The sequence below is a fragment of the Malaclemys terrapin genome, chromosome 8, assembly GCF_027887155.1.
Source record: "Malaclemys terrapin pileata isolate rMalTer1 chromosome 8, rMalTer1.hap1, whole genome shotgun sequence".
NCBI classification, from domain to species: Eukaryota; Metazoa; Chordata; order Testudines; family Emydidae; genus Malaclemys; species Malaclemys terrapin.
In genome coordinates this window covers 74,334,524-74,358,727 of record NC_071512.1, presented here as the reverse complement: position 1 = coordinate 74,358,727, position 24,204 = coordinate 74,334,524, and the positions used below count along the sequence as shown (strand labels likewise).

The 24,204-nt window shown below is 40.3% G+C and overlaps 1 protein-coding gene across 2 annotated transcripts in view; it reads right to left on the bottom strand.

Moving 5' to 3' along the window:
- DPYD (dihydropyrimidine dehydrogenase) overlaps positions 1 to 24,204 on the bottom strand; it is a 613,360-nt gene that overhangs the window by 184,598 nt on the left and 404,558 nt on the right. For both annotated transcript variants that reach the window (XM_054037742.1, XM_054037743.1), the window contains exon 14: positions 2,394 to 2,558. In XM_054037742.1, the coding sequence (XP_053893717.1) occupies positions 2,394 to 2,558 (165 nt within the window). The remainder of the gene's footprint in view (positions 1 to 2,393; positions 2,559 to 24,204) is intronic.

The window sequence follows — 24,204 nt, the reverse complement described above, 5'->3', positions numbered from 1 at the left end:
GATGTTCATTAAAATCAAAATGATAAAATTAAGAAAATTATTTTCATATTCACAGTCCCACCTTTTATTCACCCCACTGGGCCTTGGTAATGCAAGAATTACAGCACAGTAGCAAATCTTCCACATGCAGCAATATCTAGGTCAAATGGGACATTTGCTCTGCATTTAACTACAACTTCTTGATTCATGACATTCTCACACTTTTTTCCTGACAGCTACCTGTATTCACACTTCAGGAATGAAAACTGAAAATGGGAAGAAAGCATAATAAAAGCAAGGAATGAGGGCCAGATAACAGGAAAACTATATATTGTTTGCTTTGAAGAAATAGAAGAAACATAGAAATACAGTAAATGGGAGGTAGTACAAACAAGAAAAAAGTGTTAGTCTGTTTAAAAAGTATATTTAAATATGTAAAAACTTGTTATTATAGTTCTGGTTTCATGGAAGGTTAAATATATTTGTAGACAAATATTTCTTCTCTCTCTGTTCTTGTACACTCTAGATAGAGGAAATCGATTACATTATAGTTTATTCTCCCACTTGCTGGTGTTCTCTTTCTTGCAATTCCTTAATTCCACACATAACAATGAAGTTTCATCTGAGGCAAATAACTAGTACTCAATGGACAAGGCATTTGTTTCTGCCAGCACATGGATTCATTAATCCTGGCTTCAATGACTCCTTTCCTGGTAGCAGCTGGCAGAGGAGATGGATAAACAAGAGAAAAGAGAGTGTATCCTAAAAATGGTTCCAATGCATTGAATGCCATTACCTAAAATTCTGAAGTTCCTCTCATAAGTTAAATGTGTTCGTGCTCTGAACCAGGCAGAGCAGGACCTTGACCCTGAGTCTCTGACATCCCAGGGGAGTGCCCTACACACTACAGAGTCAATCTTTCACTGGTGATTTCTCCCTGCCCCTGGTTGGAACTGTTCCAGTATCTATAAATAATAAAATATTCACTACGCCAGAGGAAGATTGACTGACTCTATAGCCCTGTGGTTGGTTGCTCACCTAGGATAGGGGAGACCCAGTTTGAAGCCCCTGCTCTGCCGGAATCTGAGCAAGGACTGGAACCTAAGTCTCACACATCCCAAGTGAGTGCCTTAGCTACCAGACTATTGGCTATTCTGAGGTCTCTCTCTTTAATGAAAAATTCTGAAAGGTCTCTGAAGTCCTTGCAAAATGGAAATTTTGTTTACTTGGGAAGTCCTAGTGGTATAGCTTATTTGGAGTATAACTAGGGGTTGTATTGATATAACTATTTTGCTAAAAATTTGCTAAAAAAAATCTCACCCCTAACAGAAAATGTTATTCTGGTACATTATCTCTGCATAGACCAGGCCTATGTTTATGGGACCTAAATCACCTGCTCAGTCTTGATTAAAGGGTCTAGGCATTTCACAGGTCATGCTGATTATGTATCTGGCCTATCATGATGATTGGTTATTCTCAGGGATGAGTAGTTCTGTCTGGTTGAATGGAGTTTTCTTAACCCAAACTCAACTCCCTTACCTCTGTTGGTCACGTAATATTGATTTATTGACAATCCATAGTCAGTATGCCACAGATTATGTACTCTCTGCTGATACTTAAAACTAATTCTTGACTGGACTGAATACTTGTAAGGATTTGTACCAAGTGATGAGTGAATGACAATGAAAATAAGATGAAGTACTGTTAGTATGGGAGTCACTGTGCTGTTAATTGTTTTAAGTCTCTAATCACGCTTAATTGGAATTAGAAGTACCCAGAAGACTGAGCAGAATCAGACTAAGCTAAATGCTTGTGAAGGGAGAAATCCATTCAAGCCATGTAAATCTTGAGTTTTCAAGCTCTGTAAAGTTTGGGGGCAGATTGCTCGGGGAAGTGATTTCCACTCTGAACCTAGCACAAGGGTGCTTGGCTGATGCACAGCCATCTCAAAAATACTATTCTAATGGGCTAGAATAGTGGCTGTACCCCATCTATGCCAGCTGCACAGGGTATTGGGGCCACTGGATCTGTCCTTGTCTGCCCCCAAAATGGCATTCTGGGCAGGGCTGGTGTTGGAGACACTTTGGTGCACAGACACCCAACACCATCACCCAGCTGGGAGACTTTCCACATGAGTGCAAAATCAGCGAAACAAAACAAGTATTAATGCATCTCTTTTTTCATCTGTTTGTATGGTGTCAGTGTAGCATCCTTTTACCCTATCGTGGAGATTGTTCTGATGAATTTTTAAGTGGGTGTTTTTTATTTTTTTGTTTTTTGTAGTCTGTTTTTACAACAGCAAAGCGATTGGCAGATTCTTTAATAAAATATATTACATACATCAATATTTATGAATCTATAAACTGAATGCTTTCAATATACATACAGCATTCTTATGTTTGAGTTGTACTTACTCGGTTGGGAAAGTCAGCCTTCAGTTCAGTGACACTTTTACACCAATATTCTGCAGTTTTCTCACTGATAAGCTCAATATTTAGGAAAGAGCCTTGACCTGGGCCATATATGGGGCCTGATGTAATTCCACGTATAATTCTTGGAGAAACATTGGTTACAATGTCCTGTTAAAACACAGTAAAAAACTTTCAGATTGATTTACAAAGTAAAAAAACAAAAATCACATTCCTATAGAGTCTATAAATGGTGTATATACTACAATGTATTAATGAAAGGGAAACCATCCATTTAAAACACACTTCCATCCAAAATTCTATATGCACTTTTGTTGCAAGTAACATCTAAGATTAGAGACTGAAGTAAAACAATGTTGTTTTTTCCCCCCCGTTTGATTGCTTTATGCATTCCAGAGCACTCTGTGCCAACGTAATCCACTGGTGAGTTGCAGGTCCCCTCCTGCCCATGTTGATCACAGAAGATATGAGTCGTTACAGATCCCAGCTACCAAGCTCAAGCTGTAGCAGCTCATGCTTTTAGCTTTGGAAGTCCCTGATTCAATCCCTGGTGTGTCAGTCAAGATGGTGGCTGTCACATAAATCCTAGATGAGCCCACACTTACACGATGGCTGTTATCTTGCCTAACACACTGGGGACTGAACAGGGGATCTCCAGAGCTAAAAGCATGAGCTGCCTGAGCTAACGGCCAAGGTTCTGTAGCTAGGGGCTGTCAACTCATCCTCTCCAAATTGGCAGAGACGGGGACCAGTAACACACATTCATTAGTGGGTTTCACTGTTTCCTCTATATTAGCTGGTTGCCCCTGTTATCTGGGAGTTACTTACATGCACAAAATTGCAGAATCTGTTCCTAAGGATGAAACTGACTAAACTATTATTGAGAGTGCCAGTTGTGGGAGTGGGAATGGAATCCATTCCCCAAACACAGGTGCAGTGTAAACACTATTCTAGCGCAGTGCTTCTCAAAACCGGTCCGCTGCTTGTTCAGGGAAAGCCCCTGGTGGTCTGGGCCAGTTTGTTTACCTGCCACGTCCGCAGGTTCGGCTCATCGCGGCTCCCACTGGCTGCGGTTCGCCGCTCCAGGCCAATGGGGGCTGCAGGAAGTGGCACGGGCCAAGGGATGTGCTGGCTGCGGCTTCCCGCAGTCCCCATTGGCCGGGAGCGATGAACCGTGGCCAGTGGGAGCCGCGATCGGCCGAACCTGTGGACGCGGCAGGTAAACAAACTGGCCCGGACCGCCAGGGGCTTTCTCTGAACAAGCGGTGGACCAGCTTTGAGAAGCACTGTCTAGTGAACAGACTGCTATAGTGCTTGGTTACTTTCTGCTCCCCCTTATCTAGGTGTAGTGGGTTATTGCATCTCTGTAATTATGGATCAAGGGCCACAAATGAATGTATTTTGGACTATAATATAGCAAATACACCAAAAATGGGCAAGAGCTATATAAAATAGATGCATCTTTTCTGTATGTAGATTTATATTTACTAGCTTTTTTTGGTCAGTTTATGCTGAAGTGTTAGGTAACAGCATTACTTTTAAATGTTTTTAGGTATCAAGAGGTATAGTTTGAGAGTAACTGGAATACAAAATTCTTTAAAGAGCCCCTCTGTATCCCAGCTATGTCCTCTCTGCAGCATGCAGGGGGTGCAGCCACCCTGGTATGCAGAGGGGCCTACATAGGTTTTTGTGAGCCAATGAATTTTGTAGAAAATGTACGTTTATTATATTTATGCCAGTTCATTGTGGTATATGCAGATATGAGACTGTAATGCCTTTTGTTTTCTATCTCCTACATCTTTAAATTTCTGTGTCGCAAGTTCAGCAGCCATTTTGTTCTCAGAGTTACTACAGCCTGTGAAAGAGGATATGCACACACAAACACAGAGCTCTCTATCTCATGACAACTTTATTTATGTTCTCTATTGTTGTTTTTCCTTAGTTTAGACTGGAAGTACACATTTTGCTCTTTAAGTGTAAACATACCACTACAAGCTATTTAAACTATATAAGAAAATCCACATACAAAGTATAATTTAAACAATTTGTTTTTGATTTAAAGTAGACTCTATGTATGATTGTACAAAAAAACTTTCATGTAGATCCCAATCCTTCAACTGCATATACCCAGGCACAGCCCTGCATCCCAGTAAAGGCAAACCCTGAGTTTTATACTACACTAAAGTCAAAGGGGGGTCTATATGAGAAAAAGTGGTCCAGGCATGTAATAGCAGTATTGGAGCTTCAGCTGTCAAAAGAAAAGGCCCTGGGTATTGGCAGTACCAGTACATCAGACTTCAACATCATAATGATGGAGTAAGAAAGATAGATAAATAAATAAATACATAAATAAATAAATAGTAGCTACACATTCAAATCCAGTGTTGTAAAACATAATTTTCCCCCTCAGATTAATCTAAGATCATCACATCATTTCATAACAAACAGTAAACAAATACAAAATTAACTTGTTTGTTAGGAATAATTAAGCTACAATTCACAAATGCCTTATATCTATATTAAAGATCTGTAATATTCTGACATTATTTAAATTTAAAGAGAAACATAGATGGAAAAATGCTTCTTTTGCCAATTTCTAATTAAAAATAATTTTGAATAAAGGTCAGTTAGTTAAGTTTTCATCAGAATTATTTGTTTAAGTACCCCTCCTCACTATCTTGTCACTTTTAGTGAGATAACATGAACCCCCATTAGTATATAGCAATTAAGGTCAATTTACATATTTTAATTAAGAACCATCCCCTATAAAACAATTAGGGTAATAGGCATACTAACTGGATTTCATAACATTTGGACATTTTTCCAACTAGATAGACAGGAAACCTTAATTAGCATTAATTAGCACTTATCTGCATATGTTTGATAAGGTATACCCTTGCCACAAAAGATTATTTATTCCTGAATCTGCCAAATGCTAGAGTTACAGAGGATAAAAGGACTTTTCTTCACATTGTATGTAAATTTCTGGTAATTTTCATTTGTTTTCACATTTGAATCGTTTTCTCTTTTTCTTTCTCTCTCTCTGTGTACATTGAAATATTTTGGGTAAATATGTACATTCACATACACAGAAATCATACCAAGTAATTTGCATGAGTTAATCTATTCCCATTCCCATAATCATTCTGTAATCTCAGAAGAAAACCATTCGGTCTCCCTACTATTATAATATTCTCTTTTATATTGCAAACATATATTTCACTCAACACCTCAGCTTCACTTTCACTAAAAATTGTCCAGTCAATCCTCTGAACACGACTGAGAGAAAAACAGGATTGCAAATATTGTGGTTAATGCAGATATCATGATAGTTTAGAGCGGGTATGCATTATATTTTCCTCTCCCTTCCACCATCCCTTGAGCATTAGTAAATAATTTCCATTGTCTTCCTATTAAATTACTTCACAAATGCCAGTGCTTTGATCTCAGCCCAGATGCTACTCATAACAGAAATGCCACCCACCTACTTCAGTGGGTGGGGAAACTTGATGGGACCAGAGATGAAAAGGGGACAGCCTCAGTGGCAAGGGTATGAGACACTTGCTGAGGGACATACAATAGCTCCTCCTTCCCCTTTGGAGTCTGTGGCAGCCATTGGCCAGTTGGGGGTGGGGGAGGAGTGTGGATGACTGGGGAGTTTTTTGCCTGCCTTGCAGCATCTTGAAGTCACAGCAGGTTAGGCAGGAATGTGCTTGGTACTCAACTGAGATATCTGGTTGAGTTGTTAATTTGTTGCAACTGGTGGACAGTTTCCAGTGCAATGAAAAGGATAAAATGAATGGTTCCAAGAGATAAAAGACCTGGAATGTTGGTGATGGGTTTTGGGCTCATGAGATAGGGAGAGACCTTGTAGCCCTTGCAGGCCGAGGTCATGACCCTTCTGCAACCTCTGTCCCCCTTGAGGAAGATGGGGGGGGGGAGTAGGTTGAGCTGAGTCTGGGGTAGGCTGAGGACAGTCTACCCCAAGTTATGGATTATATGGTAGGAGCCCTGTAACTCCTGCACTGGAACCAATTAAATACCTGGCATAGGAGGGTATGGATGCTGGTCAGGTGACACCCCTCCCCTGTGTTTACATTTAATAAAAGTTGTGGCTTGCTGATTAAAATCCATTCATGTGTCTGTCCTCTTTTCACCGCTGTGCCCACATCAAGCCTGTGTTTCACATCATCCAGATGGAAAAAGGTGCCAGCCCAGCAAGCCAAAGGTGTTAGCCAGTAACCTCAGGGTATTTCTACACTGCAATAAAAGACCCACGGCCTGACCGTGGCTGGCCCAGGTCAGATGGCTTGACCTTGTGGGGCTCAAGCTGCGGGACTATAAAATTGCAGTGTAGACCATTGAGGCTCAGGCTGGAGCCCGGGCTCTGAGACTCAGTGCTGCGGGGCTTTTACTGCAGTACAGACATACCCACACAGGCTTAGGCCATGATAACAGCTCCTGCAGTCTACCACCTTATATGAATATTTTTGTTCTCTCTTTCTTCCAGAATCCTTTTCATTTTCACCAATAGACAGAGTTGCAAGAATGGCATGTAAAATAAAATCAAACCACCAAAAGAAAACAAAATCTTCCCAGTAGAGTTAGCATGGAGTATCTATCCAGAACCTCCTTTGCCATCACCTTCCTCCTCCCAATCTCTCATCACAACTAAAAAAGCACAGTAGGGAGTCCATTAGACAGATGATCTAGAGATCACTGGTTCAGAGCTGGGTTTCAGCCAGCCTCTTCTCTTTTTCAATGACAGAAATGTGTTTCTAACAACAGCACAGCTTCTCACCAACACTTGCTAAGGCCCTAATTACATGGAAAATTATGTTATCAGAGCTTTTAAATAGTCTCTTCCAAAACTAAAAGTTCAGATCAGGATAGCTCAGGTATCCTCACTGCTACATCCCCAAGAAAGTGTTAAAGGAGTTTTTTTTTTTTTTTGCCACTTTGTTTCAACCTGTGGTTTTCTTCTTATGACTATGGTGTGGGCAAATAAGGCTACCTGTGATTACTGCTCATCTCTTAATCTTCAAGGAGAGAATTTATCATCATATAAATCTCTGTTTGCTGCTACTGTATTTAAAGAAGTACACGAAAATGGAATCTAAACAGAGAAGCTTGAAAGGTGGCACATCGTGCCCTGATCCTGATTCTAAAAAGGCTTGTTATGATAAATGGGTAACCTAGATGAATGGAGTTTCCCTGGTCCTTGGATGCAGCTGTAATTTTAGACGACTATGGGGAAGTGGGGAGTTGGAAGGGTGCTGAATACTCATCCCAAAAACCACAGAAACATTACCCAAGGTGACACCAGTTCCTCTTATCTCCACATGCTATGGAAATAATAACCAGCCAAACTACAGTTAAACAGCATGAAACCTTCATAGCCCTTAAAAAGCAAGGACAGAAGACTCTTAATTAAGAGCCACCCAGACAGTTCAATGCTTGTTTTTGCCCCAAGCTTAATTAAAGACAAAGCCATGGAAAAAAACATGGTTGGGAAATCAGAGCGACAAAGGCAAATAAATACAATGGCCCACAGGACATTTGTTTGTTTCCAGTGGAAGTCTTTCAAACGACTACAGATTTCAGGCTTAGAAAAAACTATCTTCCTCAGTGGACTCCAACCAGACACACATTATGCAGGGGAGCTAAAACAGGCCAAGAGAAAGACAGACAAGGGACTGGCTGCACATGGGATCAGCCTGCGTGGCAGCAATTTCTCAGCCACTGAACCACCAGGGCTACACAAAGGGGGGGGGAGCGGCTCTTTACCTCTCAGAAAGGACACCAAACAGACCCCACGTCTCCTCAAATGAAGTTCATCATATTGCTAAAGAAAGCAGCATTTCATAGATGAAAACACCATCATTGCTTAACATCTTTCCTCACCCTCTAGCTGCTTGTGAGCACTGGGTGCATGCTGGGAACGTGACACCATGCTACATTTGGGGATTCCTATTTGTACCTATTCATTTTCATTTTTTAATGAGAACAGTAAATGGAGCTGATTCCAGAGCCTTGACCGAGCTCCATGTGCTCCAGGCCATGCTCCAGCCACACTGGAGGCAACATTTTCCACGTAGGTTCCTGAATTCTGAAGTACTATGATGTAGCTGTCCATGAGTTCTGAGACAAATTCATGAAACTAAAAAACCTGGAAGTTTTCAACAAATTAAATAACAAAGCATACAACCACTATATCAGCACATGTCTTATTTTATTATATGAATAACTTATTCTACACTGTTTCACATTTTCAGTTAAATGATTGCGCTAGATTTTTGTATCAAGTCAAAACTGCATTATGTAGTTTTTGTTTTAGGCTTTCTGTCGACTCAGGAAGACAACACTTCATCTACAGAGTTCACAGTTTTATCTTCACAACCATGTGTCCTAGAAACTTTTTTTAAATAAAAGCTGGAGCAAAATTTTGTGGCAAGAGGCTAGTTGGAGTGAATTATGTAGCTGCAGAATACATGGGTACATAGCCAAATGTCATGCCTCTTCAGTGCATGTAATTATATTGTGCAAACATATTAGAAAAGAAACCTATTTGAATTTTGCTTATTTGGCAAGTTTAAATCAGACCTCTGATTCCTTTGTATTAATTTGCTGAAGGTACTGACTTTGACACACTTTGCTTTTAGGCACTATTTTGTAAACAGATATCTTAGCTAAAGAGTTTTAATAAACAGCTAAAAGAATTTTAAAAAATGCTTAAGGAAACCAATAATAAACAAATATATTCAGGAACTGGAAGTAAAAAGGTAAGAATTCACTGTACCCTTTTACAAATAAATTAACTTCAGCTTGTTATGCATGTATTTGTCACTGAAAAACAGATGTTTTGCTTTACAAATGTTCACAGGTCTTAGATAAGAATCTTGGTTTTGCTAAAGAAATTGAATCACATTATAAAAAGTGCTATAATATATTCTTTTCTCACTCTGGGTTACTTTTGAAAGATACTGAGAACTCAAAGCTCTCACTGGTTACAAGGGATGTTGAAGGAATTCAGTACATTGCAGCATTGGGCCCCCAAGCCAAGGGAAGTATTTAAGTGCTCAGAACTAAGCTTTTCTCAAATTTAGAACATGAAACAAACAAAATTGTGTTTAGTGAACTATGTGACCTTTACCAGTTTCTTTTCATTGGTAAGAGAAAAAGATTTAACCAAATGATCATATTACTACCTTTTAAAAAGTTAATTTATTTGACCTTTCTTTCATCCAGGGAGCTATGATTTTATGTTCACTAAGTGGATAGGTTTCAGAACGTTACTGTGGTTCCTACTTACTAAATGTCAATGCAGGAACTAAGATAGCCACAATGGCCTCATTGTGAACAGGAGGATAAATCTACATGAATATCTTGTTAAGCTACCGTATGTAAAACTATCGAAGTACAATGTACTTGTAGGCAAAGTTAGTACAGAAAATCAATTGTGGTATAAAAGAACAGACTTCCTATTCCCAGAATACTACATTGACTACAGTGCCATCCTTATTATTTAAATATCAGAAGTAGGGTCTCAGAAAATCTACATGAATTTAGGCAAATTATGCTGAATTCCCCTTCCCCAGGTTTTATAAAGTCTATAGGAAAACAAATTCTATGGGGAAAGCATTTCATTTGCTTAAAGCAGGAGAGTCTTGATCTTTCCAATAGCATCGGGCAGGTTTTTTTAAAGTTATAAAACCAGCCTTAGGCTAGGTCTACACTACCCGCCTGAATCGGCGGGTAGAAATTGACCTCTCGGGGATCGATTTATCGCGTCCCATCGGGACGCGACAATCGATCCCCGAATCGGCGCTCTTACTCCACCAGCGGAGGTGGAAGTAAGTGCCGCCGACAGAAAGCCGTAGAAGTCGATTTTGCCGCCGTCCTCACAGTGGGGTAAGTCGGCTGCGATACGTCGAATTCAGCTACGCTATTCACGTAGCTGAATTTGCGTATCTTAAATCGACTCCCCCCTGTAGTGTAGATGTACCCTTAGTTGCAATGACCCTATACTTTTTCCATTATTATAACTATGCACTTTTGCCATTATTAAAAAAAATTGTATTTTTCAGACTTTCAGTTACAGGGCAAGGAAGTTTGGAACACAGATATTTTTGTCAAATATCTGGAAAACTTGAAACTCATTCACTTCTAAAAGTGGATGATTATATAAATAGTGAACTCTCGACCATTTCATATGGATTGGGAGTGCCAAAGTGATCCCTGTTATAGCTGAATGATGAAAAGCTCGAAACAACTCTAACATTCATGCTTCACTTGAAGCGGAATCAAGTATGTGCATAATGAAACAATATTTTGATGTCTTTTGATGCCAGCCTCCATCGCCCACTTGTTAGATTTTCAAACAAGCATCTTTGTGCTTTCTCCCATGCTGCCCTTCACGCTAGAAGATGCTCCCAAAAAAACCAAGAGGCTCCCATCTGTAAGGCTACCTCATGATCCACCTTAAAAAAATTTCTAAAAAAACTATCCTTTGCTAACACAAAACTTAACAATTAAGCTGCCAGAGTGCTGAGTCCACAGACCAACATGCCAAGCAATATTGACTCATTCTTTCCTTGTACTCCCCCGTCTGTGTATATCTGTTGTCTCTTGCCTTAGACTACAACTATTTTGGAGTAGGGAAGGTCTTTTTTTGGTGGTTGTTCTGTGTTTGTACAATGCCTAGCACCATGGGGTCCTGGTCCATGACCAGGGATCCTTGGTGCTACGATAATACATACATACATACAAACACACAAAAATAAAAAATAAAGTGTCTCTAGGCATCTGCTTGATACATGCATTTTTCACATTTTCTAACTTGACAGAATATAGTAAATTTGAGCATCTCTAAATAATCAGAATGTCTGAATTCAGTATGAGCAGTGCTTGTGTCAGGGTTCCCTCCCCACTCTGAACTCTGGGGTACAGATTGACCCGCATGAAAGACCTCCCAAGCTTATATTCTACCAGCTTAGGTTAAAACTTTCCCAAGGTACAATTCCTTTCCTTGTCCTTGGATGGTATTGCTGCCACCACCAAGTGATTTACACAAAAATTCAGGAAATGGGTCACTTGGAGTCCCTGTTCCCACAAAATATCCCCCCAAACTCCTTCACCCCCTTTCCTGGGGAGGCTTGAGAATAATGTGAGTACTGACCAGACCCTTTGTCTCTAGGACACTGAAAATCAAACAGGTTTTTAAAGGAAGAACTTTATTTAAAGAAAAAGTAAAAGAATCACACATACAAATCAGGATGGAAGGTAATTTTACAGGGTAATAAAAAGATTTAAACACAGAGGATTCCCCTCTAGGATCAATTTCAAAGTTACAAAAAACAGGAATAAAACTCCCTATTAGCATAGGGAAAATTCACCATCTAAAACAAAAGATAATCTAACGCATTTCTTTGCCCTTACTTACAATTTCTGTAATTTTAGATGTATCATTTCAGGTATGTATTCAGGAGATGTTTTACTTGCCTGGTCTCTCTTTCTGTCCAGAGAGGGAACAAACAAAGAGAGCACAAACAAAACCTCTCCCCCCCCCCCCGACCAGATTTGAAAGTATCTTCTTTCCTTATTGGTCCTTTTGGTCAGGTGTCAACCAGGTTATTTGAGCTTCTTAACCCCCTTAGTACTTCTGGCCAGGAGGGATTTTATGCTACTGTATACATAAAGGTTGTTACCCTTCCCTTTATATTTATGACAGCTTGCATGTCTTGCAGAGCAACCCCCCAAGCTGTTCCTAGCAGCACTTAGTAACTATTACTATTTAAAAAATCAAAAACGTTATTTTTTCAATATATGTAGAGGATTAGTCTATCTTGTTCATTGTCATTTAACCAAGATATATCTCCGATAAGAAAGATCAAGCTTTCCAAATCAATAGGTAGTATGGGAGGCTGAAGCTCAGGGTATGTGTGTGGGGGGGGAGGGAGGGGGGGTAAGCGGGGATGTATCTGGATCTTGGAGAAAAAGTGCTGAAGCATGCATATTGTTGTAAACAGGATTGATTATGATAAAGGTGAGAGGTCTCGTTAGCCTATATTTGGAAAATTTTCTTCACAGTGTCATTATTCTTTGAAGATTTAACCAGGATAAGTGAGGAAAAAAAATGCAATATTTATTCTGCGGCCATCTAGCTTCATTCCCAGGAAAGCAACTATCATTGTTATTTGCTTAGAATACCACTTCAATGTCTACTGTAATTTTTAGATAACAGGAAATCACAACTGGCAACTTATGATTAAGATAGCACAAGGTCAAAATCATTAGAGAATCATGTGAGATTAGAATATGGGAAAAGTGTTTTGAACTGTACTCATATTAGAGAAGCTCCTGGGACAATTGCATCCCCATTCAAATGTCACTGACTTGGGATGAAGTCAATGCAGTTTGGCCCACAGGACAGCAACAAAATGATAACAGGTTTAGAAAACCTGATCTACGAGGAAAGGTTAAAAAATGTGATTGTTAGGTTTTCAGAAAAGAAGACTGAGGGGAACCTCATAATTTTCAAATATATTAAAGTCTTTTATAAAGAGGATGGTGATCAGTTGTTCTCCATGCCAATGGAAGGTAAGGCAAAAAGCAATGGGCTTAATCTGCAGCAAGGAGATTTAGGTTAGATATTAGGAAAAAATTTCTAACTGCAAGTATAGTTTAGTACTGGAACAGGTTACCAAGGGAGGTTGTGGAATCCCAGTCATTACTGGCTTTTAAGAAAATATTAGACAAACTCCTATCAGGGATGGTCTAGGTACAATTGGTCCTGCCTCAGCATGCAGGGATGGACTAGATAATTTATCAAGGTCCCTTCCAGACCTAGATTTCTAGGATTCATAATAGATTTCAACTTGCCTTTCCAGGGGTTCCTTCTCTAGTCATCTAGCTCCCTCCAGACTCCTTCCAAGGCCCCAAATGGACAGAATGCCAACAACTCTTGCTCCTTCCTAATATCTCACTGTTATGAGGGAAGAAAGCTATTTATATACCTTGGCTCCCTCTCCCAGCATGCCTTGCTATGGTAGCCTACAATTCTTAGCAGCTCTGGGACTACAGTTCCAAACACATGCCTTGGCACTGGGCAGAGAGTTTGAACAGGGCAGTGCTGGATAAGGAGGCTATCTACAATTTGTATCTCCTGGTGAGGATACAAGAGAATCACGTAATTCCACTGACTTCCGTTTGCTTTGTATTATTTTTTATTTTGTATGTTAAAAAAAGATTCCCCATGGGGAGGTCACCAAGTTGATTTAAAAAAAATCTATTAAATGGACTTATATGCTACTAAATAGTATGTGACATGACCATAAGTGAAATTATAGTTGTTTTTAAAAAAAATTCAGCTCTCCCAGGCATTGAAGTGGTGGGTGCCATTAATGTGTCTTTAAATAAATTAATAAAATAATGTTTAACTAAGGAGGTATTTAAATTGTATTTCGTAACCCAAACAAATTTGTAGGGAAATGTAACAATTACTCGCTACAGGCTATTACAGATGCTTGAATTCAGAACTTCTACTAAAAGAGTAACCCTTCAGCAGGTTGCAGCACTAGGTTCTTATCCAGGCCAGCCACTACAGGGGGACATGTAATACAAGCTGGTAGAGTGGACTACCGAACATTAAACATTTTGTTGTGTTTTGTATTTTTTCTTGATTCTTCATAACCTCATGTTCATCAGGGCAGAACCTTTGTGTTATTACACCACCTAGCACAATGCAGAGGTGTGCCAATGTAGAAAAAAAAATCAAAGCCAGTAAAGAAAAGAGATTAAAAAAACTGAATCACTGCTGGCCATTAGGGACTTAGTAAACAAGAAAACAAACTTCTTTAAAATGTGCGGTGAAGAATGTGTGTTCTGTAGAAAGAAAGTTCAAAATAAAATAAAATCATACAAAAACCAGAAAAATCCATATCCTTGGCTTCCTTGATTTGTAAAAGAAAATACTCTAGTGCCTGTGCTAAAAAATAAACAATAAAACCAAAACTGAACAAAGCCCTTGCGAAACTTAAACCCATTAATTAGAGGAGGAACTGTACAATCTGATTACCTAAAAGTCTTTAATGGCTCTAAATTGGGAGATTTTTTTAAAAATCAACAATAAAAGTAAGATAAATCAAGAAGGAGAAAAATGTGTGTGCATTTTAATTTTTTTTTAGTTTCTAGCTAAGTGGTATACCTAAAAGAAAAAGTTACATTGAATCTTGAGGATTCTTTTTTCATTGTCATACAAAATTACATTCTCTTGAGCAGATGTAGGGAAAAAAATAAAGAAAAATTAAAAAATGAAAGTTAAATAGTAGCAAAATTTAAAAATTAAAACACAAATTTATAATATTTTCTCTATGCCTGATATGCTTATTCAGTTATATTCTTCTAGACATTAGGATGTAAAGATGCTTGTAAGGTAATTACTAAACATCATTTTTAAAACGTATTATGTCCTATAGCACTTAGCCTTGACAAACAATTACTAGATATCACATTCAATAGAATACAAAAAGCAATCCATCACAAGGTTAAAATTAGTCTTAGAACAATAGATGCTTTAAAAGCAATTCCGAACTCTAAACTGCTTTATATCAGTTTCTTCTGATGGGCGAGGGTGGGGGGGGGGGTGAGGAAAGAGGTAAAAGGAAAAAAACAACAACGGATATTTGAAAAACTTATTGTCTATTTTCTACATAGTCATATATTTTATAAAATCTGTGACAGAACTTTACTTTTGCTATTAAACTGCAGTTTAGTCCAAAATTTCACCCACGGAAGAAAAGAGGAACAGACCTATAATTCTTTAAACTTAAAAGGTAATAAGTGTATTATGGCACTCACTTTTGTGTCTGGTCTTGCATTGCATTATAGACAGATTTCCTATAGCTTAAAGTTCTGAGTTGATAAACTGCATGACCATCAATCAGTTGGTTAAACCACTGATGAGATATAACGGTCAGTAATTGTTTCAAATAATCATTTTTTGAGTAAAAAGACAGAACACCACACACACACAAAAAAAAAGAAAAAAGAAAAAAAACCACAATAAAACATCCCAAAATCTACAAGGAAAGTGTGTGGTTAATTGACAATCTATTGTTATGCATTTTATAAACAAAGCTTACAGATTGATTCTTTACTCCAAATGTAAGTCCTGTTATGATGGATTCCCATACTTGGGGACTAGTATCTTTGAAATGGTTTCCAAAAATGTTCCAGTGAGATCTCCAATGATCAATGAAATAAAAAAATAGTATTGTACTATCATTCAAGAGCAACTGCCATATAATATGACACACAAGACAAACATTCAATATAGAGCTGGTTGGGAATTCTCTGTCAAAATGTTTTTAATGGAAAATGCAATTTTTGCAAAATTTAAATTTTCCATGAGAAATGTTTTTGATTTTTCACTTTGTTTCAGGTTGGCTGAATGATAATTTCACCAAGCTGCTGTAATGCCCCATTCTCCCCTTTAGGCTGGGTTCTTCATCTCCCAGGATATACCACAGTAACAGGACTCATGAGGGCACTGTGGCATATCATGGAAAATACAGTTTGGCCGGGAGCCTGGCCCACAGGAGAGAATGTAGTGCAAGCGTATCATGTCCCCAACTCCCAGGCACTGTGGTGGTTCAGGTGGACGTAGATGAACACTGACCTAACCCAAAACATTTTGTTTACCTTTGGGTCAACAAACTGAAATGAAACATTTAGATTCTGAAATGAAGAAACATTTCATTTCAACATTTCCTAATTGCATTTTTTGGAAATTGTATTTCCTCAAAATATTTCAATAGCTTGCCTTTTTGGGGTCCTGATTCATGCCAAAAACAAATATTAGAATATAGGAATTTCCTACAAGATGGAAATGCCGTTGTTTGATCAGGTCTAATTTAATGCAAAGTGCAATAAGATCTCCTTCAACAACTTATCAGAAAAAAACTAGAGATATTTAAATCTCCTAAATGGCTCCTTAATCATGAGAGTAAAACAATGCATCTATGCAGCCAAAATGACAAGATAGCCAGTGCTGAGAAAGATGACTAAGGATATGATCAGCAGTGCCATACCTATTTATGCCATGCCACAAAGTCAATTGGCTCCAACATGTACAATAAATCCAAGGTACATGGGACTTCAAGTGATCTCAGTTGTAGTAGCATGCTCTAACCTATTGATATACATGGCACACATCATGTCAACATGGACACAGCTTTACAATTGAATGAACTGTTTGGATTCAATAATTTTTCAACATTTGCTCTGAACCTAGACATCTAATATAGGGACACACCTGAGAAGCACGGTTGAGCAAATAATTTCAGGATTCTATTTCAAGTATCAATGTGATCAGAGATTAGAGCTATTTGAGCCCTTCTGCTTGCCTTCATCAGTTGTTTGTAAAGGGACAGATTCCACCTCAGCCTCTGATTTAGAGTTTAGCCTGAGACAGATTTCTGTTGAGACCTTAACAGTACAGCAGCTTTGGCTTGGTTCTTGAGCTCTGAAAAATGAGCTAGCAGATTGCTTCAAAAATATCAAAGTGCTGCTTAGGTCTTCTAAGTGAGATTTGTGCTAAAGTGGATAATGAACAATGCAGTTTTGACTGGGTAAGGGGAACATCACTCATTTCTGAAACTTTTGAAGACTTCAACCTCCAGATTTCCCATGCTCACTCTGAACAGGACTTATGAGCTGTTTTAGTATAGACTAGCCTGGTGTATTTTCACTTTGAGCTGATTGCTTGAGGCATTTTCTGGCAGATCTTGCTTCCAGAGAAGTCTCGGTACCCCTGAGACTCCACAAATATTGAATGTAACTATCAGTGGGAGATGTCATCTGATCATGCTCTGGGCAGTGCTTGCATCTCCCCGGTTACTTCCCCTATTGTCTGTAAAAAGATGACCCAGAAACAATACCAGAAAAGAAAAATCAGATACATAAAAAGAAATGGAGACTAAGAAAAAAAAACCAAGCCTGTGAGATATATAGCCTTGATGTGCATCAAACAAACTGTGATATAAGTATAGGGATTTATTTTACTTTTACCTTTGGGAAATTTATTGAAATATAAATTGTTCTGACTTCTTAAGATGACTTCTTAACTTATTATCATAACCATTATTAACAATTATCCAAAAATCATGACATAACAAAAAGCTGAAAAGTTAATTGTTTTAATATTTTTGGCAGCTACTTAAATTCAGTATTCAATTTCACTGAAAATCAAAGATAGCCAGCTAATTGTTCTTACTGACACTGTCAGCCACAGAAAATACAGAACTCTGAAAATCAGTCATCAGCAAATTAACAAGCTTGTGTCTATAATAAATCTAAATCCTATACTACAATAAAACAAACAGTGACTGTTGTAGTATTTTCTAATGTCTTGAAACTAAGTAACAGCTCAGACTTAATCAATTACAAGTTGTGGCTTTGGTATTACCCCTAAAAATATATTTGTATAGCTTGTATTAAAGTACTTGATTAGCTTTCTAAAAAAAAAAAACCCATACCTGTAACTCATTACCTAAAATATGGATAAGCAATAGAAGAAAAGTGAATATTTCATGATAATAACAATGAACAGATGCTCAAACGGGGACATCAATATGAGATTGGATTCTACTATCTTGATGCACAGAAAGAGGTTGCAGTGTTAGTATTTAGTGTGGTGGAGGAACGTGATGAAAGAGGACCATAAATATTGATATTAATTGCATATTTTGATCTATATCCCAAAATATGATTTCTGTGCTTGAATTCTAAAATATCTTCTGTTATACCCTTGAGGGCAACAGTTTTAGGAAGAAATCACTGGAGACACAGAGAGCTGTAAACCTTAAAAGTAGCCATTTATTGCCACATACTGAACTAACCAAAACCCAGCCAAAACTGGCTGGGCTATCCCCTAAGAATCTAACTCAGTTGCCATAGCAACAAGATTCTATTACCACGACAATCAAATACACAACATATTCCTCCCCCCTTAATAAGAACGTCCTCTAAATAAAACAAACACTTAACTAGAGAAGGAGGGTAGGCTGCCTCTGTTCCCGGCTAAACCCCAGGGATTATTTTGCCCCGTAACCGTGGGTTTGCCCTAGCTAAAGATCCAGCCATTGAGGAGGCCTTCCGTCTTTAGGTGGATTACGGCGGACTTCTGGCGTTGTTGCACCCGAAAGTGTCTTGGGTGAGGGCCTGACAATGGGCTCAGGGTTTGTAGGGCGAATGGGTGAAGATGTGGTATCAGCTTGTTCCGGGCAGAGGGGTATCCCTGCCGCCGGCAGTAATGGAGGGGAAAAGTCACGAACAGGTGACTCTTGATTCGGTGTCTTGCTGGAAGTGGTGAAGTCAGGCAACTCAACTGAAGATGTGTCCTGAGGACTGGTATGACCTGTCAGCAGCTGATCTACATGTCACTGCCAGGTGAGATCCTCTGCAGTCTGGACTATGTAGGAAACAGGCCCTGTTTGAGCGATGACAGTGGCAGGGATCCATTTAGCTCCAGAAGTATAATTCTGAGCCAAAACCAGCTGTCCCGGTCTTTTGCTCTGGGTGCAAGCCTGATGACTTGATCTTGCTGCTGACATTGCACAATTTGTCAGGGTTCAGAAGGTTTCAGCAGATCAAAGCAAGTGCGCAGTTGTCTTCCCATCATTAGAAAGGCCGGGGATGCCTTGGTCGTAACATGAGGTGTGATTCTATAGGATAGTAAGAAGGTGTCCAGACGCTTTTGAATGGATAGTTGTCCCCTTGCCGATTTCAAAGCTTGTTTCATTATCTGCACAAATCTTTCAGCTAATCCATTGGTGGATGGATTATATGGTGCTGAAGTGATGTGGTGTATCCCATTTGCCTTCATAAAATTTTGAAACTCCTGAGAGACGAACTGCAGTCTATTGTCACTCACAAGTTGTTGTGGCAGACTAAAACGACTAAAGAGTCCTCGTAGTTTTTGGATAGTACTCTCTGCAGCAATGGACTGCATTTTAAAGACTTATGGCCATTTAAAATGGGCATCTACCACCACCAAAAACATGCTTCCTTCAAGGGGGCCAGCGAAGTCAACGTGAATACATTGCCATGGGTTTTCAGGCCAGTCCCATGGGTGTAGGGGTGCCCACTGGAGTGCATTCCTCACACCCTGACATGACATACAAGCTCTTGCCTTCTTTTCAATAGCACTGCCCAATCCATGCTTTGTGCATCTCAGTGGTGCTGGGATATTGGCACGTCTCCCCCACAACAAACAACTAGATTGGATCGATAACTCTGCCCTCCTGGACATGTAGGTAAGGTCGGGTGAGACCAGAGAGATTCGTCGAGATGTTCCATGCATCACCAGGTCCATAACTTGGGGCAATACTGGGTCAACTTGAGTTGCCTTCTTTACCTGAGTAGTGGTGATGGGTGTATTCTCTACCTGTTCAAAGTAAAAGATTTCCTTCTGGCCAATATTTTGACGTTTGACTGGCAAAGGCAGCCTTGAGAGACCATCCGCATTACCATGCAGAGTGGATTTCCGATATTTGATTTCATATGTGTGCGCGGAAAGCAACAATTCCCAACGTTGCATACGACTAGCAGCTAATGGGGGAATGCCTGTGTGGGGTCCAAAAACTGAAGTCAGGGGTCGATGGTCTGTGAGAAGAGTAAACTTCCGTCCAAACAGGTACTGATGAAACTTCCAAATTCCGAAAACAATTCCCAATGCCTCATGTTCGATTTGGGCATAGTTAGTTTCTGCTTTGCTTAGAGTGCATGACACAAAAGCAATAGGTCTCTCTTCTCCCAAAGGCATAACATGTGACATGACTGTTCCCACTCCATAAGGGGATGCATCGCAGGCCAACTGCAGGGGTAAGGATGGATCAAAGTGCGTCAGAACTTCAGAATTTAGCAATGCATCCTTAGCTAGTTAAATGCACTATCACAGGCGTCAGTCCACTTCCAGATCTTGTTCTGCCCAAGGAGTTCATGAAGTGGTTTTAGCAGTGTGGCTAACTGTGAGATGAACTTTCCATAATAGTTCAATAATCCTAGAAACGAGCGAAGCTGGCTAACATTTTGAGGAGGGGGAGCCTCCACAATAGCCTTAACTTTTACAGGGATCTTACGAAGACCTGTAGCATCAATGATGTGTCCCAAATATTCAACAGAGGGCTGGAAGAATTCACACTTGTCTTTGCGGACTCGTAGGCCATACTCTTCCAGTCTTTGTAGAGTAGCCTCTAAATTCTTTAGGTGATCCTCCAGATTCCTTCCAGTGACCAGGATGTCGTCCAGATAGCACTGGACTCCTGGCAAGCCACACAAGATCTGGTCCATAGCCCTCTGGAACAGGGTGGGAGCAGATGTTATTCCGAAGGGTAGGAGACAGTATCGATAAAGCCTCTTATGCGTCACAATAGTCAACAGCTCTTGGGACTTTTCATCGACGTGCATCTGTAAATATTCTTGACTCAGATCAATCTTACTCAACCCCCAGCCAAGCCTGCGAAGAGGTCATAGATGCGGGGAAGTGGGTATTGCTCTGCCAACAACACTGGGTTGACAGTGACTTTAAAATCACCGCAAATCTGGAGGGAGCCATCTTTCTTCACAATTGGAACAATAGGAGGTGCCCATGGGCTATGGGTAACTGGTATTAGGACTCCATTTGTGACCAGGCGCTCCAAGTCTGCTTCAACCTTCGTCCTGATGGCATATGGCACAATTCTGGCTTTCAGATATTTTGGTTGACTGTCAGGTTTAATGTTCAATGTCACAGTGATTCCCTTCATACTTCCCAGATCCTCTCCAAAACCAGCATGTTTCCTTAGTATAGCGGGCAGACTGGTTTCTTCTTTAGTCATTCGGTGCACTTCTGCCCAGTTCAGTTGGATCTTCCTAAGCCAAGACCTACCAATTAAGGCTGGGTAATTACCTTACATCACAAACAGTGGCAATTTAGCAGCCTGTCCATTGAGCTCCACCTTAACATCAGTAATGCCCAACATGAGCACAGCTTCTCCCGTATATGTCTTCAGCAACGTTTTTGTTGCTTTAAGTGGAAGATGCTGTAGCTTTTCTTTATACACAGTCTCAGAGGCCAGCGAGACAGCTGCACCGGTGTCCAGTTTCATGCATATAGGTTTGCTGTCCAACCACGGGGTTACCCAGTATTCATGTGAGCCCACTGCCAAAGACAAAACGTGGAGTGGCACTTCTTCTTGTGATGAGGTGTCTCCTTGGTCATCCTGGGTCTGCTCTAGGGTACACAGATTTCCCTTTTTGCTCAGCCAGACCACAAGCCTCTTTTTGTTTTGTTTACAGACACACTCAATGTTTCCCTTTTTGCCACAGTGTCGACACACTAGGTCCTTACACTAGCATTCTGATGCATGGTGACCCGGCTTACCACAGTGGTAACATTCCTGACTCCCCACAGTTCTGTGGGTAGGTTCTTGTGACAGCTTATGCACCCTAGGGGATGCACCAATGTATTGCGCCTCCTTTGTTGCCAGTTCCATAGAGACCGCAATGTCAATAGCCTTCTGTAAGGTAAGCTGAGCCTCCATATAGCTTTACTGTGCAGGCCACATTTAGTATCTCCTTAAATTCAGTGTTCTGCAAGCTTTCTCAAAGTTGCTACAAATTCTACAACTGTTTCATCTTCTTTCTGGTCTCTTTTGTGGAACCTATGTCTTTCAGCAATTACCAATGTTTTTGGAGAAAAATGGGACCCCAGGATTTCCACAATATCACTGTAAGATTTGGTCTCTGGCTTAACAGGGTGTAGTAAGCTTCATAGCAGGGAGTAAGTCTTAGCCCCTACAACACTTAAGAATATTGGCACCTTCTCTTCTGTAATGTCATTTGCAATAAGAAAAAAGCTCAAAACGCTCAGTATATACATGCCATTGCACTATAGTCTCCTCAAAAGGTTCCAGTGGACCTTTAAGTGTAGCCATGGTTTTAGTTTCAGTTTACACAGTCAGTGCAAACAAGCCAGTTCTCACCCTCTTCCAGCAGCAAAAACTTTTTGGTTTTTTTGTACCTGAACTTCTACTTCCTTCTGTTGCTGGGGCAGCACAGACATCCCATCCTCATCACTATGTTGTTATATCCTTGGGGGCAACAGTTTTAGGAAGAAATCACTGGAGACACAGAGAACTGTAAACCTTATTTATTATTTATAAAGCCATTTATTGCCACACACTGAACTAACCAAAAACCAGCCAAAATTGGTTGGGCTATCCCCTAATAATCTAACTCAATTGCCATAGCAACAACAAGATTCTATTACCACGACAACCAAATACACAATACCTTCATATTGTCTTTACCGGGGAAGACTTTCGACTGGACAGCAAGGAATGAGAGAAGCCCAAATGCATATGTGGCAGGGTGGGAGGCTAGCTCCCAGCCCCCTTCAGTCCTCTGCTTAGCCATTGGCTGGCTAAAGGGGGATGGGGACAGCTGACTGGCTATTGTGTGCCCCCCTTGCCTATCTGAGCTAAGCCTGGGCTTTTTATAAATGCTGCCGTCCCTCCCCTTATAGCTGTAGATTAGGAGCTGTGCCACTTGAGATGATGCAGGTCTGACTGATGGCCTGTTTTTAGGGGTCAGGAAGGAATTTTTCCTATTGGGCCATACTGGCATGTAGCCTGGTGGGGTTTTTCACCCTTCCCACAGCCTTTCAATAGCAGAAGTGGGTTAGAAGCAATAGAATTTGAGGTTTATAACATGCTGTTACAATTTCTGATTTGTCGAAACTTGTGGCTGGGGTCCAATTTAATGCCCCTCCCCACAGTAAGAACATAAGAATGGCCCTATTGGGTCAGACCAAAGGTCCATCTAGCCCAGTGTCCTGTCTTCCAACAGTGGCCAGAGGGAATGAACAGAACAGGTAATCATCAAGTGATCCATCCCCTGTGGCTCATTCCCAGCTTCTGGCAAACAGAGGCTAGTATCTTGAATAAACTTGCGGTCCGCATTCAAACCCATGCACATCTGTCAATTGTTCACCTGCTTGTCCTGGTCAATGGGGTCTGTCAGTTTCAATCTCTGCCCCTACAGTGGGGAGACTCATCAGATCAGTGATCACAACTCATTGAGACTGAATGGGTCCAACCACCCAACAATAAAACAGCCATCATGGGAGCATTCTCCTGGATAGCCCCTGATGGATACTCCTGCTGACTGGAAAAATACAGTGTGAATAATGTGGGTTGAAGAGAACCAGACTTTGGGCATCCTAAAGTTCTGGTGCCACAGCGGGTCTTCTCAGGTCTCCAGCACTCTCCTGTCCCACAAGTCACTGCCAGTTGTCAGAAACCAAAAGCACTGAATGGGGCTTTTCTAGGAAAAGATCTACGCGGTGGGCCTGCTCAATGTCAGCCACATCTTTATATAGTGCGCTTATAGCCCTTGTTCTGTACCCCCCTTTGCACAGACACAGTTGCAACATCCTGTTTATATTCATCACCATGGGGATCACAGCATTAGCCAAACTACTTCATGCTGCCTGCCTGACAGCACTTGCTTTGAAAACAGCGCTGGCTTGCAGACACGAGAAGGCTGATAGGATGAAGAGGAATCATGGGAATTATTATCTTGTCCCAAAATCCCACAATCCCATCACATTCCCATCAGACTCCCACAATGCACAGCATGCAAAATCCCAGAATTCATTCAGAACAGCAGCTGAGAAAACACACCATGGGATATCTGACCAGAATGCTAAGCATTAATTGCAAAACAGCACTGTGGTGTGTGGCAGCTAAAATAT